Raw genomic sequence first — 24,434 nt, 5'->3', positions numbered from 1 at the left:
CCCAAGCACCACCACCCCCACATCATCTTCCTCCTCAACATCATCATCTTTTCTTCTTTGGAGTGATGTCATAGCCTTGTAGAGTCATTGTCATTGCCAAGGTGACTGTGTAGTTTGGACCACGTTAACCAACTGGCCTCAGCCTAAGCTGAGGTCAGAGGGCTGCAATTCAGCTGATGCCTTGTCAAAAGTGACCAGTGGCTGTAAAGCTTCACATATTTCAGTCACGACTTAATCTGAATTATACCTTTCCCATGTGGTGACAACACTCTTTGTGCATATTAGCCACCCTCTCTCTCCTTTGTCTCTGTGGTCTTTCCCAGCATGCACTGACCTCCCCTCTCTGTTGGGTTAGTTACAGTCTGTCAGTGCCATCTGCTCTTGGACCCCCTGCCGACAAATTACAACACTATCAGGAGCTGCGCGATCCAATGCATTGACCTTAAAGGTCAGCAGCCTGTGATTATTTCAAGTAAATAAACCCCCTCAGAGATGTTCATCAGAAACATGTAATCAGTTGTTTTAGTCTTAATCTTTCACAAACAAGACAAATTCATCTGTGCACAGTACCGACTAAAGTTTAAAAACTAAACATTTACTTCTATTTGCACACTTAGCACCCACTGAATACATTTAAACCATCATTTGTCCTCTGATAAAAACTGAGCCGCTTTTGCAATCACATTGTTATCATCCTGCTGCTGGTAAGTGTCTTTACATAACGTATCAAATCGCACATACAGAAAAACGCACCCCTCTCATGTTTTCGGAGAGGACAATGTGTGGGAGAGGGAGTAGGCGAAAAGGAGAGAGATTAGTGATGAGGCAGGGGGGAGGAGGAGGGGAGGGGGGTTAAACTACTGTGTGTGTGATGTCAGTGGAGAGAGGAGCGCTGGAAGAAAAGTAGGCAGGAGAGAGTAGGAGGAGGAGGAGAAAGGGATGGAGAAAAGCACCAGGCAGAGAGCAGAGGGAGACCTACAAAAGAGATTGATTACAGGAGAACAGAGGCGGCCAACTAGGCAACAGCAAATGTGTCAGACAGAACAAGAGAAAAAATAAAATGCAATCGTAAATAAAAAAAATAAAACACGCTTACTGGTGTGAAATGTGGTCATCAGAGAAAGACTGAAACCTGAAATTGTTGAAAACAACATATGAAAGGAAAAGAGAGCTGAGGAAGGTGAAGTAGGGAACCATGTGGGGTAGTAATACTGTCTGGGCAAGCTGTGGCAGCCCATTAAACACCGCTGTCCAAACATGATCCAAGCAGACATTCAAAGCGGTTTGTAATGATGGTATAAATTTACTCGACATAACCCAGCGGACTCACAAGCGTTCACACATGTGAGCAGAGGAATAAAACTGAGACAGGGAGGTTTCTTTCTTTCTTTTTAATGAAAACCAGAACCAGGTTTTTTAAAAGGCTACTTGATTTTGTGTCTTTACACATCATCATGCGTAGTTTAGAATTGGTGCCAAGTACCAATATTAAAAGAAAAAAAGTAAAATAAAAAACCAACAAGTACAATGTTTCATTACAGATAAAAAGATTTCCAAAGATACACAGAAATAAGATAAAAAACGAGGACAATCAGAGTCAGTTTCTGAGGCGAGCTCGTCGAGACGTGCGTGCGATGGGTGTTGTCACTTTAGGGGTCTCGCTCTCTGCCATCACAGCATCTGATGAAGGTGGGAAAAAAAAGAAAAAAGGAAATTGAAACATAATGAAGTGGGACGAGTACTGACGATGTCTGGGAACAGCCATGCACTATAAGAACAGCTGAAAAACCCACACAAGAAATATTCAGGAACAGATTCAAGTCTAATTATTTTAAAATATATTTTTGCAACTCAGAAGTGTTTCAGTAACTCAAGTCTAATCAAAAGCTTAAAAAAATAATCTTACCTGAAACACTTTGTCTAATTAATCATGGAAATCAAAAGATAACTGGAGATGATAATAGTTCTCTGGAAATGGTGGTTAGTTTTTCATGTAGTGTTGTTTTTAAAAAAAATTAAATCCTTCAAAAGATATCCACAGATCTCGGATTAGTGCTGCAACAATGCACATCTCACTTTTTAGACCCACAGAGGTCCAACAGCCTTAAATCGTCTCAGCTGCTGCTCCCCAATCTCAGTCTAGTGGTCTAAGTACTCTGAACTCTGGTGTATTGATCCAAAGAATGTTATTGATTTGTAACACTTGATTTATAGCACTATGTCAACTCTACAGTGCAGCTTATCTCACTGCACATTGTAGCGACACACACCTCACCTAACCACAACACCTGCCATAGGTCTGACTGGCGCTTTTTTTCTCTGAACATAACTTTGTCAGTCAGCTATGAAATCATTGTTTATTAGCTCCTAATTCAACATGAAGCAGCTCGGAGCAGAGCAGACACACCAGAGGACAAATATAATAATGATGGCATCGCCCACGATGACGGAGATTCAATGCAGTACTATAAATCACGTTTTACAAGCTAATGAGACAAATTCAATACACTGCAGTGACAAACAGAGCATACTAAACACTTACTAAAATCCAGCGAACTGGACGACAAAAAGTTTCTACTTAAATAACGGAAAACTGTCATTTGCTATTATCTGACATGTTACAATTCAATGGATATAATGAGGAAAAAAATGAATTGCCTTAAAAAGATGTATTTAGATGACAAAATGAATCAGCAGATGTATATTAAAAAGGGGCTGAGTGTGCTCCAGATTCTGATTCTTGGAGAGGGAGAGTAGCTTTGCATGACGCAGGTCTAAACTATCCTTATTTGTCTTCTACCGAGCCCCTCACATCATCCTTTTAAATAAGGCGTTTTAGCTTATTTAATAGGATGCTTAAGTTAACTTTGTGATTTGCTGCTCCTTGCAAACATAAGGTGGGTATCTACCACACAAGATTGAAGAAAAAAAAAAAGAAGGAAAGAAAAAAAACGATTAAAGGAGGGGAAAAAGCTCAACACGTCCCCTTTAAGGAAAATAATTTTTGATTCCAAACAACTGATCCGCTGCAAAAAGTAATTTCCTACAAAACCCATTAAAACCGTTTGCAAATTAAGTGTAATAGTGACTTAATGAAGTGGCTTCACTCACCCTCTTCATCCTCCTCCTCATCACTGCTGAAGGTGACTGCAGGCTTCTTAGACTTGCGAGATTTGTGAGGCGTGACAAAACTGTCATCACATTTTGAAACTGAGGGCTTTCCCTGACCTGCAATAAAAATAAACATAAAATTTATTGTGTAACTAAAATGAGAAACAACAAGGTTCTTCAAAGCAGACTGACTCCTGACCTCGCTTTGACTTCAGCCGGCCTCTGGTGGGCGCAGGTGTTCGCGTGACTGTCTTCTCAGCAGACACTTCTGCTTTCTGGTTTTCCTCATCCATCTCTGGGCTTTCCACATTCTCCAGTCCCCGTGTGTGAACTGCAGTCAGACGCTGTTCAAACTCATCTACCTGAGCCTGGAAAACAAAGTTAACATTAGCATGGGATGGATTGAACTGGCATTTTATCCTTCACTGACCACTTAAACGTTCAGCAAACCAGAGTCTTCTAATACAGACATTTCCCTCATCTCTATTCACACCAAAGGACAGATCACACCCAAGCCCCACACACGGGGCGATCCGCGGTAACTCACTAACCGAGATTTGCCGCGTTAATGCAGTTATGGCGTTAACATCATTTTAACAAGATTAATGCTGACAGCACTAGTTTTGTTTTTTTAAATGATTTTACAAGTATTGTAGTCAGACTCTAAAAAAAAAATTACACACAGGAAGCAGAAGGCAGCGTCTGGATATGAAGCCCAGAAGCCTTGACACAATGAGTCCATCACAGTCTGCAGGTTATTGTGCATAAAACAACAAATGTGACCCTTGCCCTTGAGCACAGTTTGGGTGAAGGACTCTTGGAGTAGTAGCAGATCTTGTGCATCCATCTCAGACAGATGGATGCACATATGCGTCATCATATCATGAGAATATTGGTCCTCAAACCAAATGAGCTGAAAAGATCTCAATGAACAGCAGCATAGGAGGGAATTCTTTGGGTTTGTTTTTATTTGTTCAACCACCAGAAGGCGCTTCTTTTGTTGAATTGCCTTTTGAGTTTTACGCATTTAAGGCAGAAAAAGCAGAGCCACTTCAGGTGCTGCCAAACAGTAAGGAAAACAGTTTGACCATGTAATTTATTACTGAATTTAACTCAATTTTCCTTCACTGCTTTAATGTAAGCAGTTACTTATTAGCAATTTGTACACCTGCTAATAGAAGCTTTTGATCACAGACAAAGTATCCACCGTTCCACTTTAAGTCTCCGTCTGTGTGGATCACACAGATGGCTGGTAAGCATTCCTGTCATAGCTCTCTGAAGTTGGTCCGAAGGGTGCATAGACAGGTGCAATGGACTGGTTCTTATATAGCGCTTTTCTACTCTGAGCACTCAAAGCACTTTATACAACTAATTCATTTACCCAATCACACCTATTCACAGAAGCACTTTTTCTAAGCTGTTAGTGCCTATCTAACATTCACACTTCGTTGGATCGGAGAGCAACATGGGGTTAGTATCTTGCCCAAGGATATTTGGCATGCAGACTGGGATCGAACCACCAACCTTCCGGTTAGTAGCTGACCTGAGCTACACGTGACCACGTGGTCACTGCAGAACTGACTTAAACAGGGAATAATATACCTTAAACTGTGCTTTAGCCCCTCTACGGAGCTTGGCGGTGATGGAGAGCAGAGGCTGGTAGACGCCCGGTTCAGTCAGCTTGTCACTGTAACACTCCCAGCATTCCTGCAGCCTCTTGAAACCACGCTCGCACATGGAGAGCAGAGACAGAGACACGGCCAAGTCACACCACTGACGCTCTGTCCTGAGGAGAGAAAGAAAATCTGAACATGAGAAATTGTGGGGGGGAAACCTGACTTAAGAAAACAAAGTGCATAGAAATTCTAAAACTCAATAAAAAAAAGCTCATTCCTCATGAACATTGCATTGCCCTGACATTTAGACCAAATTTCATTTTCCCAGAACCTTCTTATATCCAAATTCATTTTGCCAACGTATAATATAAAATGCCCTTCATTTGAGCTCTGATAATGGATGGAGTATGAGTCAGAAGCTAAAGCATGGCCAGGCCAATTGTTCTGTCTACAGTCCCCAACCATACAGGAAGACAGTTTCCATGACAAAATCGGTGAATAAGAAGATGTAAGTGTAGGTGACAGGTGAAGTGAACTGTGAATTTGCTTTAATTGTCAAAGCTCTCAGTGAAAACACCCACTAATTACCCACACATCCACCCCCGCTTCACACACAATTACAGCAGGACACACAAGAAAGTAGAAAGGAAATGGTAAAGAAAAAACAAAACAAAACAAGGGATCCAGGTTAGAGGTGAGGATGGGAAATAAATGGAGGAAGAGAACTCACTTTGCAGTTCTAAAGCGCTGACACAGTTTCTCTACTAGAGACTCAGTCTGCCTTTCTTTAGTGATGTAGGAGAACAGCTGTCTGCAAACAAACACACAATATAACATTTATTAAACAAGAAAGAACATTTAGTTCTTGAATTTCTCCTAAAAAAATTCTTAAAGTCAAGTGAGAGTGGGGTCGTCTGTATATTTATACTGTAGGTGCCACTGAGGTGTTATTTTTAATATTGTAAAAATGTTTGAATTTGTTAACCTACCTCTTCTACATTGCAAAAGGTATATAGGTATTATATCTTGTTCTGACATATCCGAAAACTAAATATTTTGTTTAAAAACTAGCTTTGCTTCTTATCCATTCATTAAAAATATTAAAAAACTATAATTAATTACATTAGAACATTTGCAGAATATTTGTCATAGATGGAATCAGACTAAGGAACCGTGTAGTAAGTATTCTTGTGTCTAAGATAATGGGGTCATAATGACAGTAGTCATTTCAGTTGCCAAAATAGCTTGGTTGCTTGGGGGTTAAACAAGGCGTCATTTGCATCATTTGCCCCAAGTCTGCGGTCTGCTTCACAGTTGATGCAGTAAGAAAACGAAAACACGACATGGTACACAGCTGTGCATCTCACTTCATAATTGTGTTGAAGTCCTCTGAGCTCATGCCTCTCTCTGGGTCGGACAGGCGGCTGATGATGTCTGGGAGCAGGTTGTATATCGCATTGTCCTGATGGGTAACACAAAGAACATGGTTAAAAACACTCCCTGTCACTCAGACTCCATGAAGCCTTCTGGATGTGGTCTACCTTTGTAGCAAGCTCATTGAAAAAGTTCAGGGCCAGGCTGTTAATGTGCGAGTCAGGGTCAATTAGCAGTACGGCCACTTCACTGACTTGACCTTTGACCTTGAGGACATCCTTAAGCACCAGCTGAGTGAGAACAGTCACAGCTGTCTGCCTTACTGAAGGAACCTCGTCACTCAGCCTGAAAGATGGAGGAAAAAATAATAATAATTAGACAAAGTATTTCCTTCGTTACGCATCATTTTGATCTTCTAATGATCGGAGGTCGATTTTCCATTAATGGGAGAAATGTGTATTTTCAAAGCCCAATTCAATGATATCTTTTAAATTTAATTTTCCGATTTGATTATTTACTGCAAATTATTTCCTACAGCCCACTCTTTGGGAATCCCCTTTAGAAAAAAGTTGCACTCTACAAACCATGATAGCTTTTTTACAAAGCTGCATTTTGCCATAGTCGTACTCTTAGCTAAACACAAACAACATGTTGGCGTACACACAAACAAAAATCATTCTGATATTTAGCAGGTAAGAAAACCAAGATGCTTTCCATCTCAATTAAATATGCCAGCTTTGATCGCTAGCAGTTAACACAATACAGTTAGCGCTGAGGGAACTATCAGGTTTCAACATTGGCAATAGGTTAAGAAACAGAAAAATCAGTCAAACTGTTCTGGGATAATGTTCTCAGGTTGTGACATCCCAAAGGACCCCAGAGTGGCGTTTCTGGGTCTCATACCTTGTGGCAGGATTAGAAGCACAGTTACCTACTGTTTCAAATTTTGACTATTGCAAGTAAAACAAAAGAAACTAGAGACTAAAGCATGGATGATAGAAAACTATACAATTTAAAACACTGGTCAAAAGGTTAGACTATAGCAAGTGCTCCCGTTGCTACTAACTATGTCAGATTATTGTGCTGTAACCATTTTACTTCTGACCGGGTTTTAGGCACTCCAGTAAAAGATAGTGCGTCAACATCTGGCATGTTGAAATTTACTACATTTATTCCACGATAATAGGTCTAATGACCTCCGAGGTCTAGGAATAGACACATGAATCTTTCAGGGTTGAAAAACACTACACCTGAATGAATTTTCCCACCATTGTTAATGTCAATAGGACAAAATATCATTTTCAGCATGATGATGGACAATTTGTTCAGCATGAACTGTCTAACATCTGGGGAGAATGAATGTGTGTACAAAATGACATACATTTCAAAAAGTTGGCATTGAGATACTGTACTGGTTAATTGAAATTCTATCTGTTGGAGGTGCTAGAGGAGAAAAAGCCTGGATTCATCTTCTGTACAATGTGAATGAAAAAGTAATGGGAAGTCGCTGAGTAACTGTGTGTAGCCACATTGCTTGTTTTGCAGAAACAGAGGCGAAAATGTCTGGCCACCTTTGAATTTGTCATCTCTCCTGTCATACGAACTTAGAATTAGCCATAACTTTACTGAAACCAAACAACATTGGTTTCAGTAAAGTTTAATATAATGGGACTGGACAGGCTGTGGCATGGCAATCTGATACCACTCTGAAACCAATTTAGATTTACTCTCACCCAAAACCACAGAGCAAAAGAAACTCATTAGCCATTTCTCATTTATGGCAGAGAGCAGCACTCCTGGCAGACGATCAGAAACATGTACATGGTACTTCCACATGCCAATGCAGAGGCTTACAACAGCAATGAACAGGGTAATTAATTCTTAATGCGCTTATCAGGAGGCGCCAGCAGGGCAGCAGCCTCGAGAACAGTGGAGGTGTTGGTGTGAGGCAGACAATTAGGGAATACTATGAAATGCTTATCAGGTACAAAACACTAGGAGGGCAATGACGCATTATAAAAAGAACAGAATGTTTTACATGTCCAAACCACCTCAATGTGAGCATTATCAGGCATTATAATTAAAACCCCACTTCATCAAACAGAGGAACTTCAGCTTCTAAGTTGGCTACAGAAAAAAACAACAAAAAAAAAAAAACAGTGCAACTTTGTGCAGGAGAAATAGACTGCCAAGTGATTTTTCAAAATGAAAGCATACCTACAAGTTGAAGAACATTTGACTTTTCTCAAAATTATTCCCTTCTGCTCGCACAGCCACTCTGTATAATTACAACACACTACTCACTGGCTCCAGCCACAAACCGTGACATACTAGTAATTAAGCTGTTCCTTGTCTAAAGGGGCCGTTGTCTGAGGTGGTCCGAGGTTTCATCCCAGTTCACGAGTGGGGGTGGGTTTTCTATAAGCCACGAGGCAATGGCTGGTTCCTATGGCAACCGTAAGGGTCAGAATACAAGGCACACATGAGAGTTTGCTAACATAGATCATCTGAAAGTTTGTTCCCCCCCGACCATTAAAAAGTCATGATGGAAAGAGTAAACTTTTCCCATCATGTGGCTCAGTGGAGCATTGTGACAGCGGCAACACTTCAGTGGCTGAGAGTCGCAGCACACTGAGACGTCGTGTTGGTGGGATCTGGATGAAGATGGCTCGAGACTACAAGCAAAGGAAAAAGGGGTGGAGGGGGGTGTTGTATGCCATGAAATGATGAAACGTCATTTACAGTACCTCCCACTCAGCTGAGCCATCAAGTGTAGGTTGTCACTTATAATCTTGGGTGGGAAACAAATCTACAGATATTATGATAATGTGCTCCTAACTGGAAGAGAGTCTATTAGTATGGGGAGAGCAATAAGAATGAGCTGCTACTGTGACAAATTAGTTTCACATTACTGAGCTGATCAAGCTGAACATGTCATTACATACCTTGCATAGAGATTCTGCGTCCAGGGCTCCAAAATATTTGGGAAACGGACAGTGAGGTCCCCGAGGGCTATTATGGCATTAGCCCTAACCACAGGGAGAGTAGAGCGTTCCAGAACAGTAAACATGAGACGGATGTTTTCTTCACACACTGATGGGCTTTGTAAGAAATACAGGGAAAGAAAGAAAGAAATGCATTTAAAGTCTCAATCTTTAAGTTAGCAATAAAGTTGCTAAGTGCTTGGGCCACTGTTTTATAAACAGATTTAATAAAATTCTGTTTATAAAACTGCCCTCAACACATAGAATTACAGCCTTTCTCCAACCATGAGCATAAAAACCTAATTAATCACCAAACAGCATTACCACTACATAAATGTAGTGAAAAGTGAAATGTGTTTACCTAATCATCATGTACTGAGAGAGTGCCAGACAGGCAGCAGTGGTGAGCTGCGGGTGGGAATAACGTCCTGGGGAGCTGCAGACTCTCACCAGCAGGGGAAGGAATGCACTCAGCAGGTTCTCCTCTAGAGAGCAGAGGGGATGGAGGTGGGGTATTTATGTGGTTTATAAAAAGACTGTAGTATGAATGGGGGGGTGTTAATGTTGTTTAGTGTGACTGCAGGCAAACAAAAGAAAAAAGGTTGGGTTCTTTACCAGCCAGTAATTCTGTCTCACAGATGTTTCTGATGAGTTCAGCCTCTGTATCTTCAGCAGAGGCACCGATCAACCCAAGCTCCTCCTCCATAGTGCTCTCATTGGCGGTTTGCTGTTTGGAAGCCATTACATTTTAAAATAGATTACAATTTTTGCAGAATAATATAAAATGCAGCCACTTCAGGGGGGTGTACTACAGAGGAAGTTCACCAAAGCCAGACTTTCTTTGCGTTAGGTAGCTTAGCAAACCCCAGTTGGAGATGATGGCCATCATGACTGTGGTTGTGAACTTGCTCTGTTGAACCACATTTTCTTGCTTCATGTTCTGTGCATGATCACATAAAGAGGGGTGTTTCACGCCTCATATGATTCTCACAAAAATGATCTCGACCCACATTATTAGATGATTATGATAAAAATGGTGGTAAAATCTATAAACATAACAGTAAAATGCAATTCTGTTGCAAATAAGACGAGAGATCAATGCAGCTTAAAAAAAACAAAACAAACAACAACAACAACAAAAAAACCCCCAACAACTTAAAAACAGGGTATAGCACACAGAAGGCTCAAATAATCATTTTAACTTGAGTTAATTATTCTAATGCTGAGCACACTCTCAGTGTTCAGCATAAATTACCATGTTTATCTAACCAGGTACAAAAAAAAGTCACTAAACTTTCTGAACAGAAATCTGTAACCTATTAATCTTGTTTCATTGTACACCCCTCTAGAGACAAAATAAGGTTAGCATGTTGCAAATACATGTGTGATAATATGGTTATTATCTGGTAATGAGTAAGAAATGCCAGTATCTCACATTATTACAGAAGTGCTTTTGGAATCATGAATGTGGCACCTAAGAATGTATATTTGCAATGTGTGTTAGCAAGCACAGAGTTAGAGGTACAGTCACAGAGTTAGCTTAGACCAGGGTCCCCAATCTCAGTCCACGAGGGCGGTGTCCCTGCAGGTTTTAGATCTCACCCTGGGTCAACACACCTGAATCACATGATTAGCTCATTACCAGGCCTCTGGAGAACTTCAAGACATGTTGAGGAGGTCATTTATCCATTTAAATCAGCTGTGATGGATCAGGACACATCTAAAACCTGCAGGGACACCGGCCCTCGTGGACTTTGGGACCCTGGCTTGACTATCATTAATTCTTGTCAAGGTTTAAAACAGGTGACAGTAACATTTTGGGTTTGACTCTACCAATTGTGCCTTGTGTCTCTGCCATATTTTTTTCTCCATGACTATCTAAAAAGACACAAATAAAAACTAAAAAGAACAGAAAAAAAACATTGGAAACTTCTAATGCTAATTGAGGAAGCATTTATCTTCCTGCTCCCTGATGGGCTGAACGATTATGAACCATCACTCATCTGATTCCATCAGTAAAAGAAATCTCATCAAGCCATCCTGCTGAGGGTTCAGTTCAGTTCAGTTCAGTTCATTTTTATTTCAAACATGTGCCTTCACAATCATTTCCAAATATCATTTCATTATTTGTTTGAAAAGGAGTAGGCAGAAGTAATTACTTATTTGTCCCTACCCCCTCAAGTATGAAAAAGGCATCCTGCTGAGGGTTGGTCTGATTATCAAAAAGCTTTTTGCCACACAGGGGGTTATGGATTCATGTGTAATTTTTATGTCACACGAGAGTACCTTTAGAAGTACATTAAAAAAAAAAAACCCTGACATTTAAACGTGTCTGCTTTTGTCAAGCGAAACATTTGTGCACAGATGCCTGATTATACTTTAAAGTAAAAGATGGCCACTAAACTTAATTGGGGTTGCTAGTAATTGCACTCATGACTTATATCTTGGTTATGTCATAAAATACTGAATACTCCCTCTCACACTGAATGGGCTGGCAACATATGGTATCTTTTCTTTCTCAGTCAACCCACTGATTAGCTCAAATAGCACAGAGACAACAATAGTAATAAATGGCAGTTAGTATACCCCTATAGTAGTTAGATTAGTAGTTAATTAAACTCTTCACTGCCACAGGGCAGCAAAAATGCTTTCAAAAGTCTGATAGAGTTAGATCCTTGAATTTGTTATCTAATTTTGCTGAACTTCAAATGGATTTTTATTATACTGTCTATAACATCCATACAGCACATCATCATTACCTTAGCTTTTCCGGCTGGCCCTTTTTCCTTCTCCTCTCTCTCCTCCGTCTCTCCTCTCCTCCTCCGCAGCTCAGCACTCACGCTGCGCTCAAGGTGAGACACCTGCCAGAAAGCCACGCAGCCACACACAGCCAACAGCTGGGCCAGACACACACAGTTCACTGCAGGAGGGAAAGACATGTTGTTGTGTGTGATTAAGAGTATAAAGCACCGTGTATGTCACATAGTGTCTGTTCAGACATCAAAATCTGCAAATGCTTAGTCCCACTTCAGAACACAAAAGTGCTCAAAGAGCAATGATGGGACTCACCTTGTTCACCTTGCTCATTAGACTCTTGAGAGCCATCTTGCATTTGGCCAGCATCCTTGTTGACTTCGCCACCTTCTGCAATTTGATCTAGTAAGAGGCGGGCGCTTCGCTGGAGCAGCCGGGAGCACAGCTGGTCAGGCGATTCAGCCAGGAAGTAGATGAGACGGACAGCCTGTTCCATGAAGCTCTGCCAGTAAGGGTCTTCCATCACCACACCTGAAGCAAACACAGAAGGCAGTCAGAGGAAGAAACCACGAGCAGGGAAAGAAAAGAATGAAAAACAGAAAAATTGTCAAGAATGGGGCACATTTTTGTGAATTTACCTTCGGCGACGGCCTGTGTGAGGCAGCTGAACAGCTGATGGTCCTGAGGCAGTCTGAATGGAGCACCCTTTGACTGCTATTGGAAACAGTGCAGTACAAGGTGGTAATATTGTCCTGGACCCCACAAGCCACAAACTGGGCATTTTATAAATTCACTAATTTGAAAATATTAAACTAACAAAATTTTACCTATAGATAGGTAGTAGTTTAGTTTCCTGACTCATATAGCCATAATCAAGAAATCCTTAAAAAGGTATGCTTTATATCATCTTACCCTGACATGATCAGTGATGTTGCAGATGGTAATAACTGTGTCTCTGGCCAGAAGGAAGTCTTCAGTCACTTTTTCACCCAGAGCCACTGAACAAAGAGTGTCCAGATTACCGAGCACCACCTCTCTCTCTGCCCTGGTGTACACACACACATACAAACACACACTTTTACCAAGAGAACTAAAGTACAGATTTTATAGTTCTAACTGATCATGTGATTACGCAAAGAGAAGTAAGAACATCTCTGCCCTACATTACCCCGAATGCTCCATGCTGGCCTTAACTGTGCTAGGGTACAGACCAGATAACACTTGTAGGAGGACGGGTGAGGAGAAGCACATAAGGTTTAATAGGTTATGAATGCTACTGATGCTGGATGAAGAGAGGCAGCAGTGTGGGTGGACTGCAGATAGACTCTTTACTCTTCCTCTCTCTCACTGCTCTTTAGAACAGTGGCAGTCTTTGAGGCAGATTGAGAGGGAACATGTATATATATTTATAAATATATATAAAATGCACTGGCAAGGGGCCCAGTTATATGGTCGTGACTTGGATTACAATGAAGAGGAGCCGAGGCAGGGCTTGTATTCTGACTAATGGGAGGATTTACTGAATGTCAAGTAGCCGATGCAGGACCAAAACGTAAAAGGAAGTGAAAGGAAGTGATGTACAGTCATTTGTGTGGTAAGGGATAGCACAGACTTATCAGATTTTTAAACGTTTAGTCAACTTAATTGTAATTAAACAATAACACATGGAAGCTGGTCTCTGTCTCTCTCTCTCATACACACATATATACATATATATACAAAAATATTGATATAGTATATGTATGTACATAAAGTCACTGTATTAGAATAAATCTGCTTCCATGTGACTTAACATATATAGCTTATAAATAGTAAATATAATGTTTATTCCAGTACTTTTGTATCATGTTTTCTAACTCAAACGGTTTCAGAAACAGTCCTGTTCCCTCAACATGCAATGTATTTTTACACATTCATCGTCAGTACAAAATATAATGGGGACATAATGAGATTGTAGCTTAGCTGCTGTCAGCCACATGTGAAAAAAAATTATAAAGAGCTAGCTGAGCAAGAACACCATGACTCAGTACAAAATTTGCCACGCTCCTCCACAGAGAGCCAGCGGAATTCAAAATGCCCTTCCCTCATCTACATTAAACAAGTTATAAGCAGGCGCAACACATTTTGTATGTATTAACTTATGCAAGAGTTGTGGGGCAAGCATAAAAAAAATAAATAAATAAAACTAATAATAATAATAATTGTCATCATCATCATCAGGCTATATTAAAAATGTCCTGATACAATTGAACTATGTGCTCTGTTCTGCTGGATCTCCTTCACTCTACTGTATTTAACAAGCTGGAAAAAGCTAAATACACAGCAACACACAGTAAACAGTCTGGAGGAGCACAAGATGATGATCTTGAAGACAAAAATGAGGTAAAGTTTAATTAAGTAAGGCTTTTGAAGCTTTGTACAAGCTGTAAAGCACCATATGTAATTATTGTACACCTCACAATAAACGTTTTGGGTGACGTCCCATCTACTCTGCTGCACAGAGTACTATAAACAAAAATAAGGTCAGATTATAACATGGACAGAATGAAAAAGTAAGTAAAAACAAGGAGTGATCACAATTCCACAGGTGATAACTACACTTTACAGGCTTAACAACAAAAACTATATATGTGCTATATATACATAACCGCTGGAGTACAGGGACTCCAGTCACTTTGGGCTCATTTAGAGCAGTGGAACTCTCACCTTGCAGCCATGCCCAACAGTAAGACTGCAGCTCGCTTGTATAAGCTAGAAGTTTCCCGTTTACCGGTAAATCTCTCCCACAAGACCTGAACTACAGTGGACTGGAGATTGCTGCCACTGCTGAAGAACTCCTGCACCTATAGAGATATAATTGAATGGTTACAGTAAAATACAACTGAATTCAAAATACCTCAACATAGAGACACTAATGTGTCAGTATTAGAGGATGTGTTTTTATAGCCGAGCATCACACACGGAAATATCCATGAGAGTAATAACAGAGTCACTCACAATTTCCTCAAGACACTGGATTGTTCCCAGAGATGCATCCACCATCAGCTCAGAGAGACTGTCGACAAGAGTCTGGGCTTTCATCCTAAAAAAGGATTAGACAGATGCTTGTTTTTAAGGTTTTGCTTTAATCACAATATTGTATTTACCATTAATTTTGGCCCAGGCCTTAAAAATTATAATAAAATTTGATTTAAAAAAAAAATAAAAAATGGACCAAACAATACAAGCTAGACAAGTCATTTTATTTATTTATATTTATTAAATGATATATGAGTCGCGCTTTAGTCAGTGATGTTACACCAGCAATAGCCTAATGCAACTGTAATTGTTAATGAAAAAGATTACAGAAAATGACATAATTAGAAGTATAACAGTATTTTGTTTTGATTAAAATAAATATGCAAACAGAAAAGTCCCACAACCATGAACTGGATAAAAAAAAAAAAGAATTCAAGGATGGAAGAACAAGTCTTTCTAGAAGCAATACTTTCTATTTTCAACCATCTTAGAGAAGCTTACAGCATGTATTTTGTGTTAGCTTAGTTATTTTTAATGTCATAATGCCAGTATGCTCAACTTATTAGTATATTATTAGTAACTTATTCACAATTCAAATATGTGTGTAGTCTTACAAACCTGATGGTGTCTCCCTGGGGGTTCAGATACAGACGCCTGTAAGCCTGAATGACTGCATCTTTAATTGCAGCATCAGTTGACCAAACCAGAGGCAACATTTTCCTCACTCCACTGATAGAGTTAGCGACACTGAACTCGCACACCGTCACACAAAACTGCACAGCCTCCTGGACCACTAAAAAAAAACAATAACAAATAACAGCTGAGGATTCTATCTTTTTTTAAAATCTTATTACAGTTGTTGGATTAAAAAACTTTACTGAAAACTACAAGATTAAATTCGTTTACTGTGTAATGGATATGGCCGTCTACCTGAAGTTGTTTTCCAGTACAGCATGGTGTTGATGACAGAGATTGCTCTCTCTACTTGTAAAGCGAAGGTTTCTGTATCTTTCAGGTACTGCACCAACATCTCTTGCTTCTTCAGCTCACCATCCTCACCCTCTTTCTCTGGTTCTTTCTGTGGCGTCGGTGGCAAACTCTGGTTGAGCTCGGAAGTGTCGTCATCAGAGCCTAAGGAAAATATCAAGTATTGTACACTTAAGATCAAATGGGAGTTCAATCAACCAAGTTTAAAACGTTGCTTGACTGCAGCTTAACTGTTTATGAAACTGTATGAGATAAAAAACGTTCTATATTAAAATATAAAACCCAACTTCCTACTACTTTCCAAGGCCTTTTTTAAAAAAATTATTTGGATGGGTTCAAGACGAGGCGTGTGAAGTCTGGGCACATATTGTATTGTCTGGCACAGGCCCACCGACAGCAAACCCTCTCACCTTTAATTACATAATGATGATAATAATAATAATAATAATAATAACAATAATAATAATAATAATAATGATACTAATAAATATTTTTTTCCAGGTGCAGCAGATGGAGTTACAGAAATGCTGCTAATGTAGACATTTGGTGGCATGGTCTACATGCTGGGTTCTTTTTCATGTTCTTTACACAGTTTCTGAGCCAATGAGGTGTGGATAGGTGGGAGTATTTCCCAAAGTAATGTATGCCAGGAACCATGATTTCAGACAAAATATTGCATTGTAAAAAGAAAGCTGATGTTATTCACTTAAGTGGTTTTAATGTCATGGCTGAATGGTGCACATTACAAATGAGACAGCTGTAAAAACACCCCCCAGGGACAAAGCCAACAAACATTAAAAACATGTTTATGTTCTCAATACAGCTTCTATTAAATGTCACCAGGAAGAGCAATTTTCAGCCGTACTGAGTACAACTTTTACCTTTGAAAATCAGAGCCAGTGTGTCCATCATATTCTCAGGTGTGAGAGTGGACAGAGAAGCAAACATCTCAGATTCTGGGAAGCAGCTGTGAGCTCTTATACTGAGCTGCACAGCATTCCTGTAGAATGCAACAAAAAAAAAGTCCCATTAAAAAAAATAAAAAATGAAAATTGTAGGCTACTGACAGCAAGGGAGAAAAAAAATTCCTCCAGTTAGTGACACTACACAGGCCTCCACCGGTGATTATCATCACCTGTACTTGTTGACACGGAGGTACTGAGCTATCTTCACTGCGGTTGCTCTGTCGTCTTCTGCCTCCTTTTCCTCCTCCACCTCCCCGCCTTCCTCATCCTCCTGCTGCTCCTTCTCTGCTTCGCTTGTGGGCTCCAGTTCTTTCCTGACAGTGACGAGGAGCTCAGGCACCATAGCAGCCCACAGCTCAGATGCTTTAATCACTGCCACTGCCGGGAGGGAAAGAGAAAAAATAAAATAAATTCAATGGTGATGACTCAGCTTAGACCTACAAAGAGTAAGAGAAAAAAAAAAGAAAATGAAAAAAGTAATAGTACAACAATGTGCCAACAGAGATTAAAAACAGAATATTTAGCAGCAGGACAGAATGATTGTTGTTTAGGCCAAGAATTTAGCAAGGAATGGTGGGCTCCCGAGTCTTCATATTTAAACTTGTCATTCTTCTAAAGCTAATAAAAATTTTAAACGTTCTGATTTCTGGCAATGTAGTAAACAAGTTAATATTTTTTCCCCGCACTGTGAAAAACAGATTAAACAAACAAGAACAGATTTCTTCAAGAGTTTTGAAACCAACAAACAACTTATCTAAAAATAAATATTATATTTCATCATTTATGTGGTATTGCTATCCATCAAACCAATTACAATACTGATTTCTGTTTTCAGCATGAATATGGTTACATCAGATGAAAGACATTTTTGAACTGTAAAGTTAAAAAAACATTTTGTTTAATAACTGGATGCCACAGTTGACAGATGTTTTAATTCTGAGACACTGGTTTGTTTTTTTGTTTTTGTTTGTTTGTGATGACACACATGGCATGCTGAATTTAAGTGAATTTCTGAACTTGGCCCTCAGATTACCAAAGAAACAGCTCATGGCTGACTGAACAGCAGTGAGAGCTGGGTGAACTTCTTGCCCCTTACACACAAACACACACTGTGAGCTTCATCCTCGTGGTTACTCCGCTATAACTTTAAGGGAATAATTCGAGTCGAGCCAAGTCACTGTAGGCAGGCCCTTACAGCAGAGCAGGAATCCTCCTCTGCACTGCCAAGATTACCTGCCAGTCAAGGCAAGAGGAACCCAGCTCTCATTCAGCAAGCTCATATTCGCCTTGGTCTCATCACGGGGCAAAATGTGAATTAGTCTTAAATAATAAAATAAAACTACAGGGGAGATTCATAGCAATACTTATGAATAAACGCTCAGGTTTTGTTTACCAGGTGCTGTCCCCTCCAGTTTCTCCTTCAATTCTCTGAGTTTAGCAGTCTCCTTCTCCAGTGGTTTCTTCAGATCTGCGCTGCTCAGCTGAAAGACAAGATAAATATTCAATTATATCAGGAAACCTGAAGAACACCTGTTATTTTGAGTTTGAATCATAGTTGTTATTTACCTTGCAGCTATAAGGATTGTGTGCTATGAAGGCTGCCAGCAGTTGGATGGCACTCTTAACCACATTTATAGATTTGTCCATCAGCCGTCCAACAGCAAGCTCCATCACCTCGCTATACCGACACAGGGGCAGCGCCTAAACACAGACGGCTTATGTTACCAGGAGCAACAGCACTGTTTAACAAACAATACCTGATGAGCAAACCTACTTTGCTGTTGACGATGCGTGTGTAGACCTGCAATACACGTGTTCTGACATGAGAGTGTGAGTCATGCAGATGCTCTTGCAGTGTGTCAAAGAAACGGTCACGGTCAGCTCTACCGGACTCATCTAGCCCATCACCGCACAGGACCCTCACAAGGATCTCTCCCAGCACCTCACAGACAGCAACACGCATTGTGTGACTCTGTGAAAAAGAAATGAAAAAGGCTGGAAATTAAAAATTTCAGTGAAACAATCTGTTAAATCCTACAAAAACTTTTAAAAATAAAACAGAAAACCCTGAATAGGAACTCAGCCCTCAGATTACCAAAGACAAAACTCATGGCTCACTGAACAGTAAAAGAAAGCTGGGTGAACTTCTTGCCTTTTGCACACACACACATTCAGCACACAAACACACACAGACATAAGACACACGCTGTCAGCGACAACCCAGAAATTACTCCACTGTGACTGCAGAGGAATAATTTAGGTCGAGCCAAGTCACTGTAGGCAGGCCCTTACAGCAGAGCAGGAATCCTCCTCTGCACTGCCAAGATTACCTGCCAGTCAAGGCAAGAGGAACCCAACTCTCATTCAGTAAGCTCGTATTCGCCTTGGTCTCATCACAGGGCAGAATACTCTATTCTATTTTTTAAAGATAATGTACTTTGATTGAAGAAAAAAAAATGCCTTGAATTTACAGTTGTAGTGTAGGACACAATCATTAGAAAGCGTAGAAATAACTGAGAAAAAGTATTTTGCTGAAAGGTTGGAAAATGTAAAAACAGACTTGAAGTATGCAATGGCAGATTTAGACTATAAGATATAGGCATGATTATGGCCAAATGTGAATGAAAAGGGGAGTCTTCAAGGTTCAAAAATGGGTGTAACACATGCTCTGTGCTCTCACATTATGCGCTATAATGGATGAAAACTGACATTACACCTGCGATGCCTTGTGGGTTTCTTTCAACTGCACAGCTGGGTACAAATCATGACAAAAATAGAGGACTGACATTGCCAGTGTATCTAGGTATGAAATGACAGAAGACAGCCAGTATCATGCAGAGGTCTATTTAGATTCTTTTCCTGTAAATCCCTAGCAAACAACCTTCCAACAATGATATCTTGTACACTGTGAAAGACACAAAGCATGACTGAAAGAGAATTAATGTGTAGTCTGTCATGGCTCTCGGTCACAAAAAGGCAAGATTCATGACTTTGCAATTGCCGAATCTGACACAGTGACCATTGCAACAGAGAAAAAAATAGCGTAAATATCTGAGCCAATCATTACCCGTTACTCTGAGTAATGTAAGCACTATATAAAATTTTACTAGAGCTGTAAAGAACCTTCCTTGTCTTGTCTTAAAAATTTTTTTATAGTGTCCAATGGTGTGTTACCCAGCCAAATACAAGAAACAGTGTCTCCTGGCTATAGCAGAGAATAATAAAGTGAATGCTGCTTGCTCAGCGCCCCACACTGTTATATTCCTTTCTAATCTTGTGTTTACATTACTTCAAAAACCAATGACAACCCATTCTATGACAAGATCTTGACAACTGTAAAAGAGTTGTAGATGTCAACGTCAATTTTATTTCTATAGCACATTTAAAAGCAACAAACTTGACCAAAGTGTAATGGATCCTTTCCCAGGCTGTCCTAGACCAACAAAACTACATAAAACTCAACACAGGAAATTTAAAAAAAAAAAGCACTTGAGAAGCACAAGGAGCAGAGGTTTGTGATGATTTAAAACTGCCCACTCTTTGTGGGCTCACACAGGGACAGTTCCTTTAATGAGCAACCCTGTTGCTCACACATCAAGTCTGTCACTGTGATGAGTCATTAATATTAATTGGTGCTGTTTTACATGATCACGTAGACCTCTAATTAGCAAATGTTTATACCCAATCAATATGGCAGGCAGCCTCTACTTATGTAAGGACAATAATTTTCTTATTCATGAGCTGCAATCAATTACTCACTGCTCGGTGCTCATACCTCTCCTTCCAGGTGTGTGATGAGAACACTGATGTTGGGAATCATCAATTCAGGCACCAAAGCACTGACTTCTGAGAGGAAGGAGGCAAAGGCTTTGACTCCCGACCCCTCTCTGGCCAACTCCTCACTTGACTTCTGACCAATCTCCCTGAGATTTAAAAAAAAGAAAAAAAAGAAAAAAAAAAGGAATTTGTAACACAAAATAAGACTTCACAAACAGATTCACAAAATCAAGCTGCATACTGGATACTGTACATACACAAAAATTGTACAGACCGTATGACTTCTCCTATGATAGCTCTGACTCCATACTCTGTGCTCCACACAGACACAGCCTGGGCAAACACTGATGACAACTGCTCAAAATGTTGCAGCATCTGGATCACTTTTACACCAGCACCTGTGACAGTTTAGAGGAGAAATAAAAAAAATTAAAGTCAGCTATGTCTGCCGAAAAGCTGAACACCTTATAGTGGCCCCCACCACCACCATTTATAGACAATATTCGCAAAAGTGACAGGATTAATTTGTTTCCTCTGTAATAGGACTGCATTTGTCTGACCAACTCACCCAGGAGGTGATTATATTTCTTAATCAGCAACCCCAGGAGGTGGATTACACAGTCTCTGGTGGGTTTACTCTTCACATGGCTTATGGTTGGGTTCTCAAGGAGCTTGTAGCAGCAACAGGTCACACAGCTAAGAGGAGAGAAATGTGTGGGGGTTTTTATATATTAGATTATGATAAGACCTGGATACCAAAAACCCACAATGAATAGTAGACAACTTTTTGAATTCATCAGAAATATCAGATACACATAGTGCATGTTAAAAGCTGAGGTAAGTGCTGCTAGGAGTGTTGTGAGTATTAAACTACCACATAAATGTCTTCTGACAAACAATTTATCCTTACTGAGAACCATAAAACAAGTGGAAAGTGAGGAAATGTGCATAAAGAAAATATTACATTAGGCAATTTACCACAGTTCAAAGTTCTTCTAACCTTATTAGATATTGTAGATTATTAATGAAGAGGCACACATCATTGTCATAAGAGTTACAATTAAGGCTACAGAGTTCCGAATGCTCGGAAGTGATATGGATAAGTTGTAAATGACACCAATTAACTGAATTAAACCAGCAAAACGTGATACTGTATTCTCTCCCAGAGCTCTCCTGACAGCAGAGTACCTGATGAACTCTTCCTCCACCAAGGAGAGGCTCCACAGTGAACGGATGTCCAGTTGGAAGAGCTGCACAAGTGCCTGTAGCACCTGCTCTCTTTCTGAGTCCCACTGCATGAGTCCTTCTCCACCTGCTTTGCCTTTTTTACCACCCTGTACATAATAAAAAGAGCAGTTAAGCTTCATAGATGCTGGACTATGAAATCTTTAATATAGTAATGAGATCAAGTAAATCACAATAGATGTCTTCAGATTACCAAAGAAAACAATTCACACCAGCCAAACCAACTATACAGAGACTGATAGCCTCTTGCTAGCTGATCAATATGCACACAATGGCAAACATCCACACATTGTTTGACAGCTCCTGCTTATACTACCCAATTTCTCTTGAGGTGGCACAGCATAGAAAATGTCAATTTCACTCTGGGTGGGCCCTTACAGTAATGCAATAACACTCTACCACACAACCAAGACTACCCACATAACAACAGGCTAGAGACTTAATATCTTAGTCTGACTGAATCATAAAGCTTGTCAAAGCTCATCAGTGGACATTTATCATAACAGACATATGCAAAGAACCCTTTAGCTAGGTAAGCAATAAGCATACCTTCCCAGTTGCTGTGACAATATTCTGCCTATAGGAATCACTCTCCAGGTTCTCTGTGAGTTTGCAAAGCAGGAAGATGCTCATTTTAACTGCGTTAAGTTTTTCCTTGCGCTCTGCAGCTGAGAGGGAGGTGGAGACAAGGATGCTCGGCAGTGAAACAGACAACCCACTAACCACTGAAAGGCAAGGGGTATAAAAAAAATAAAATAAATCAGGTTATATGAGCACATCAACATATCAAAGTTATCAATTTAAACATTAAGAAAATATTTTTTTCTTAAAAAAAAAAAAGCAACCTTGTACTAGTAATTCCAGAGTATCTTCTTTCACAGCCAGATCTACCGACTTACAGTGCCTAAAGAAGCAAAGACAGTTGTTTTGTACAGTAATAATTACAATAAATAAAAGTGGGCAATACCTGAAGACACTTACTGCAGCACACTGTAGCCAGTGTCGAAGTGCTCCAGTATACACAAAGGCCCCTGACTCCTTAATGCTGCCTTGAATTCTGTATGAAACAGAATTTAAAAAAATAAACAAATAAATATACTAGTACAATCATTCCTAAGTATCTGAACAGTGACAACATTTTGTAATTTTGGGTAAAAAAAAACAAAACAAAACAAAAAATGCAAGTACATAGGTATTTTAATTAACCTTACTTGGGCGTGTGGTAAAAGAGCAGGAATCTTTGGAAGGATTCATAATTGTGTCTGAGATTTCAGAGATCGCAGTACCCCTTTATTGGAGACTGTTTGTTTTAAGGGATGGTGATAAACACTTTAGAAGAAGCTGGGTGCAATCCAGTACTATAATTATTTTATTTTATTTAGAAAGAGGTACAATACACATTAATGAACATTTTATCAAATGCAAATATGCCAGATTATAGGTAATTTCCATCTGCAGACCCTCTGGCAGGTTGGTGTAGTAAAAACATAGTGAGACAGATTCTTAGCCCAGGACAATTCTTGGGTGGTAATGACTTGTTGGAGGTGTTTGAAGAAAAAGCGATGACTTCTGTGCCAATGTTCTACAATTTGTTTAAAATAAATAAATAAATAACCCCCCCCAAAAGACAAAACAAAACATATCAGTGACCTGGCTACATGTTGACCACTTACTGTTGAGATAGGACGGGAGCTGTTTTGCGGAGACCACATCCTGAACGACGTACTGGTTGATCCCCCCAGTCTTCACAAGGTCCCCCACGCACACAGGTACAAAGAAGTCCCACGACATCCCTGAATCAATTAAAACAAACAAACAAAAGCAGCGTTTATTTGCATGTTTAACTAACTTAGCTACTCTTGGGAAAGAATTTGATATTACTTCTAAAGATGCTACCTACTATTTTACAAAGCGAGATAGTCGAATATTCGACTAAACACATTTACAATTTAACTTGTTCTTGACCCTAGCTAAGGAGCTAAAGTGCAGCTTAAGACTCTCCAAGACACTCCAGGCATGTGACTGTTATAAGAATTACTTCTATTTACCAAAGAGTAACCTTTATTTTTGTGGGTTTATCTAACCTAAGCAAAACAGCTACTGCTAATACAGTTAGCGAGCTAACTAGCAGGGCTAGCTCAGTATCTTGCACGCAGTTACATTATTGTAAAACGGAAATGGCTTCAACAACAAACTACTAACTTTTTATAGTTTATAAACATAAAGCTCACCCGTAACAAATGTACTCCTGTTAGCCAAACTCTGGACCTCAACAGAAACACGCGTAGCCTGTTAATATTCACCGTCTACAAACGGTCTAAATCCAGCAAGTTTTCAAATTTGTCCGGACACCGCGCCAAAGCGGCGATACTCTGACGTCACATGCCCCCGCCCACGTTGACGTGCTGCTGTTTGACCGAACATTGCCACCTGCCGGACGCTCGTGCGCACTACAGCACAAAGTCAGAAACTTTACAAACCACAATTAAAAACGGAGAGAGACACAAAGGAGGACAGAGAAAAGGTTTTTGAGGTAGTAGCTGTATTCAAATGATTGAAACACAATCACCCCCTCTCCCCGGTACCAATATTTCAGCTACAGA

The 24,434-nt window shown here is 39.9% G+C and overlaps 1 protein-coding gene and 3 non-coding genes across 4 annotated transcripts; all 4 read right to left on the bottom strand.

Annotated features, from left to right (window-relative positions):
- Positions 1–1,376: 1,376 nt before the first annotated feature.
- Positions 1,377–24,216, bottom strand: ncapd2 (non-SMC condensin I complex, subunit D2). The gene is made up of 32 exons (XM_039619447.1): positions 24,063–24,216; positions 23,505–23,624; positions 22,813–22,888; positions 22,677–22,735; positions 22,381–22,556; positions 21,775–21,920; positions 21,155–21,282; positions 20,861–20,984; positions 20,585–20,732; positions 18,584–18,781; positions 18,376–18,510; positions 18,203–18,290; positions 16,980–17,187; positions 16,726–16,844; positions 15,788–15,988; positions 15,476–15,650; positions 14,837–14,921; positions 14,546–14,682; positions 12,752–12,884; positions 12,478–12,553; positions 12,155–12,370; positions 11,845–12,005; positions 9,701–9,812; positions 9,447–9,570; positions 9,047–9,202; positions 6,269–6,446; positions 6,095–6,189; positions 5,458–5,538; positions 4,714–4,897; positions 3,311–3,479; positions 3,112–3,228; positions 1,377–1,680 (listed from the first exon to the last, which is right to left on the bottom strand). Exons 2-32 carry the CDS (start codon positions 23,620–23,622, stop codon positions 1,598–1,600), a joined length of 4,206 nt encoding a protein of 1,401 aa, XP_039475381.1. The 5' UTR covers positions 23,623–23,624; positions 24,063–24,216; the 3' UTR covers positions 1,377–1,597.
- Positions 17,829–18,114, bottom strand: LOC116323892. Its single transcript, XR_004199734.2, has one exon. It is a non-coding gene; the product is annotated as a small nucleolar RNA U85 (small nucleolar RNA).
- LOC120442858 lies at positions 18,891–19,211 on the bottom strand. The gene has a single exon (XR_005614987.1). It is a non-coding gene; the product is annotated as a small nucleolar RNA U85 (small nucleolar RNA).
- On the bottom strand, positions 22,011–22,323 carry LOC116323893. Its single transcript, XR_004199735.1, has one exon. It is a non-coding gene; the product is annotated as a small nucleolar RNA U85 (small nucleolar RNA).
- Positions 24,217–24,434: the final 218 nt, after the last annotated feature.

Source organism: Oreochromis aureus, linkage group 11 (genome assembly GCF_013358895.1).
Source record: "Oreochromis aureus strain Israel breed Guangdong linkage group 11, ZZ_aureus, whole genome shotgun sequence".
Classification (NCBI taxonomy): Eukaryota; Metazoa; Chordata; class Actinopteri; order Cichliformes; family Cichlidae; genus Oreochromis; species Oreochromis aureus.
Note: the sequence above shows the minus strand (reverse complement) of the source record. Positions and strands in the feature narration are given on the sequence as shown.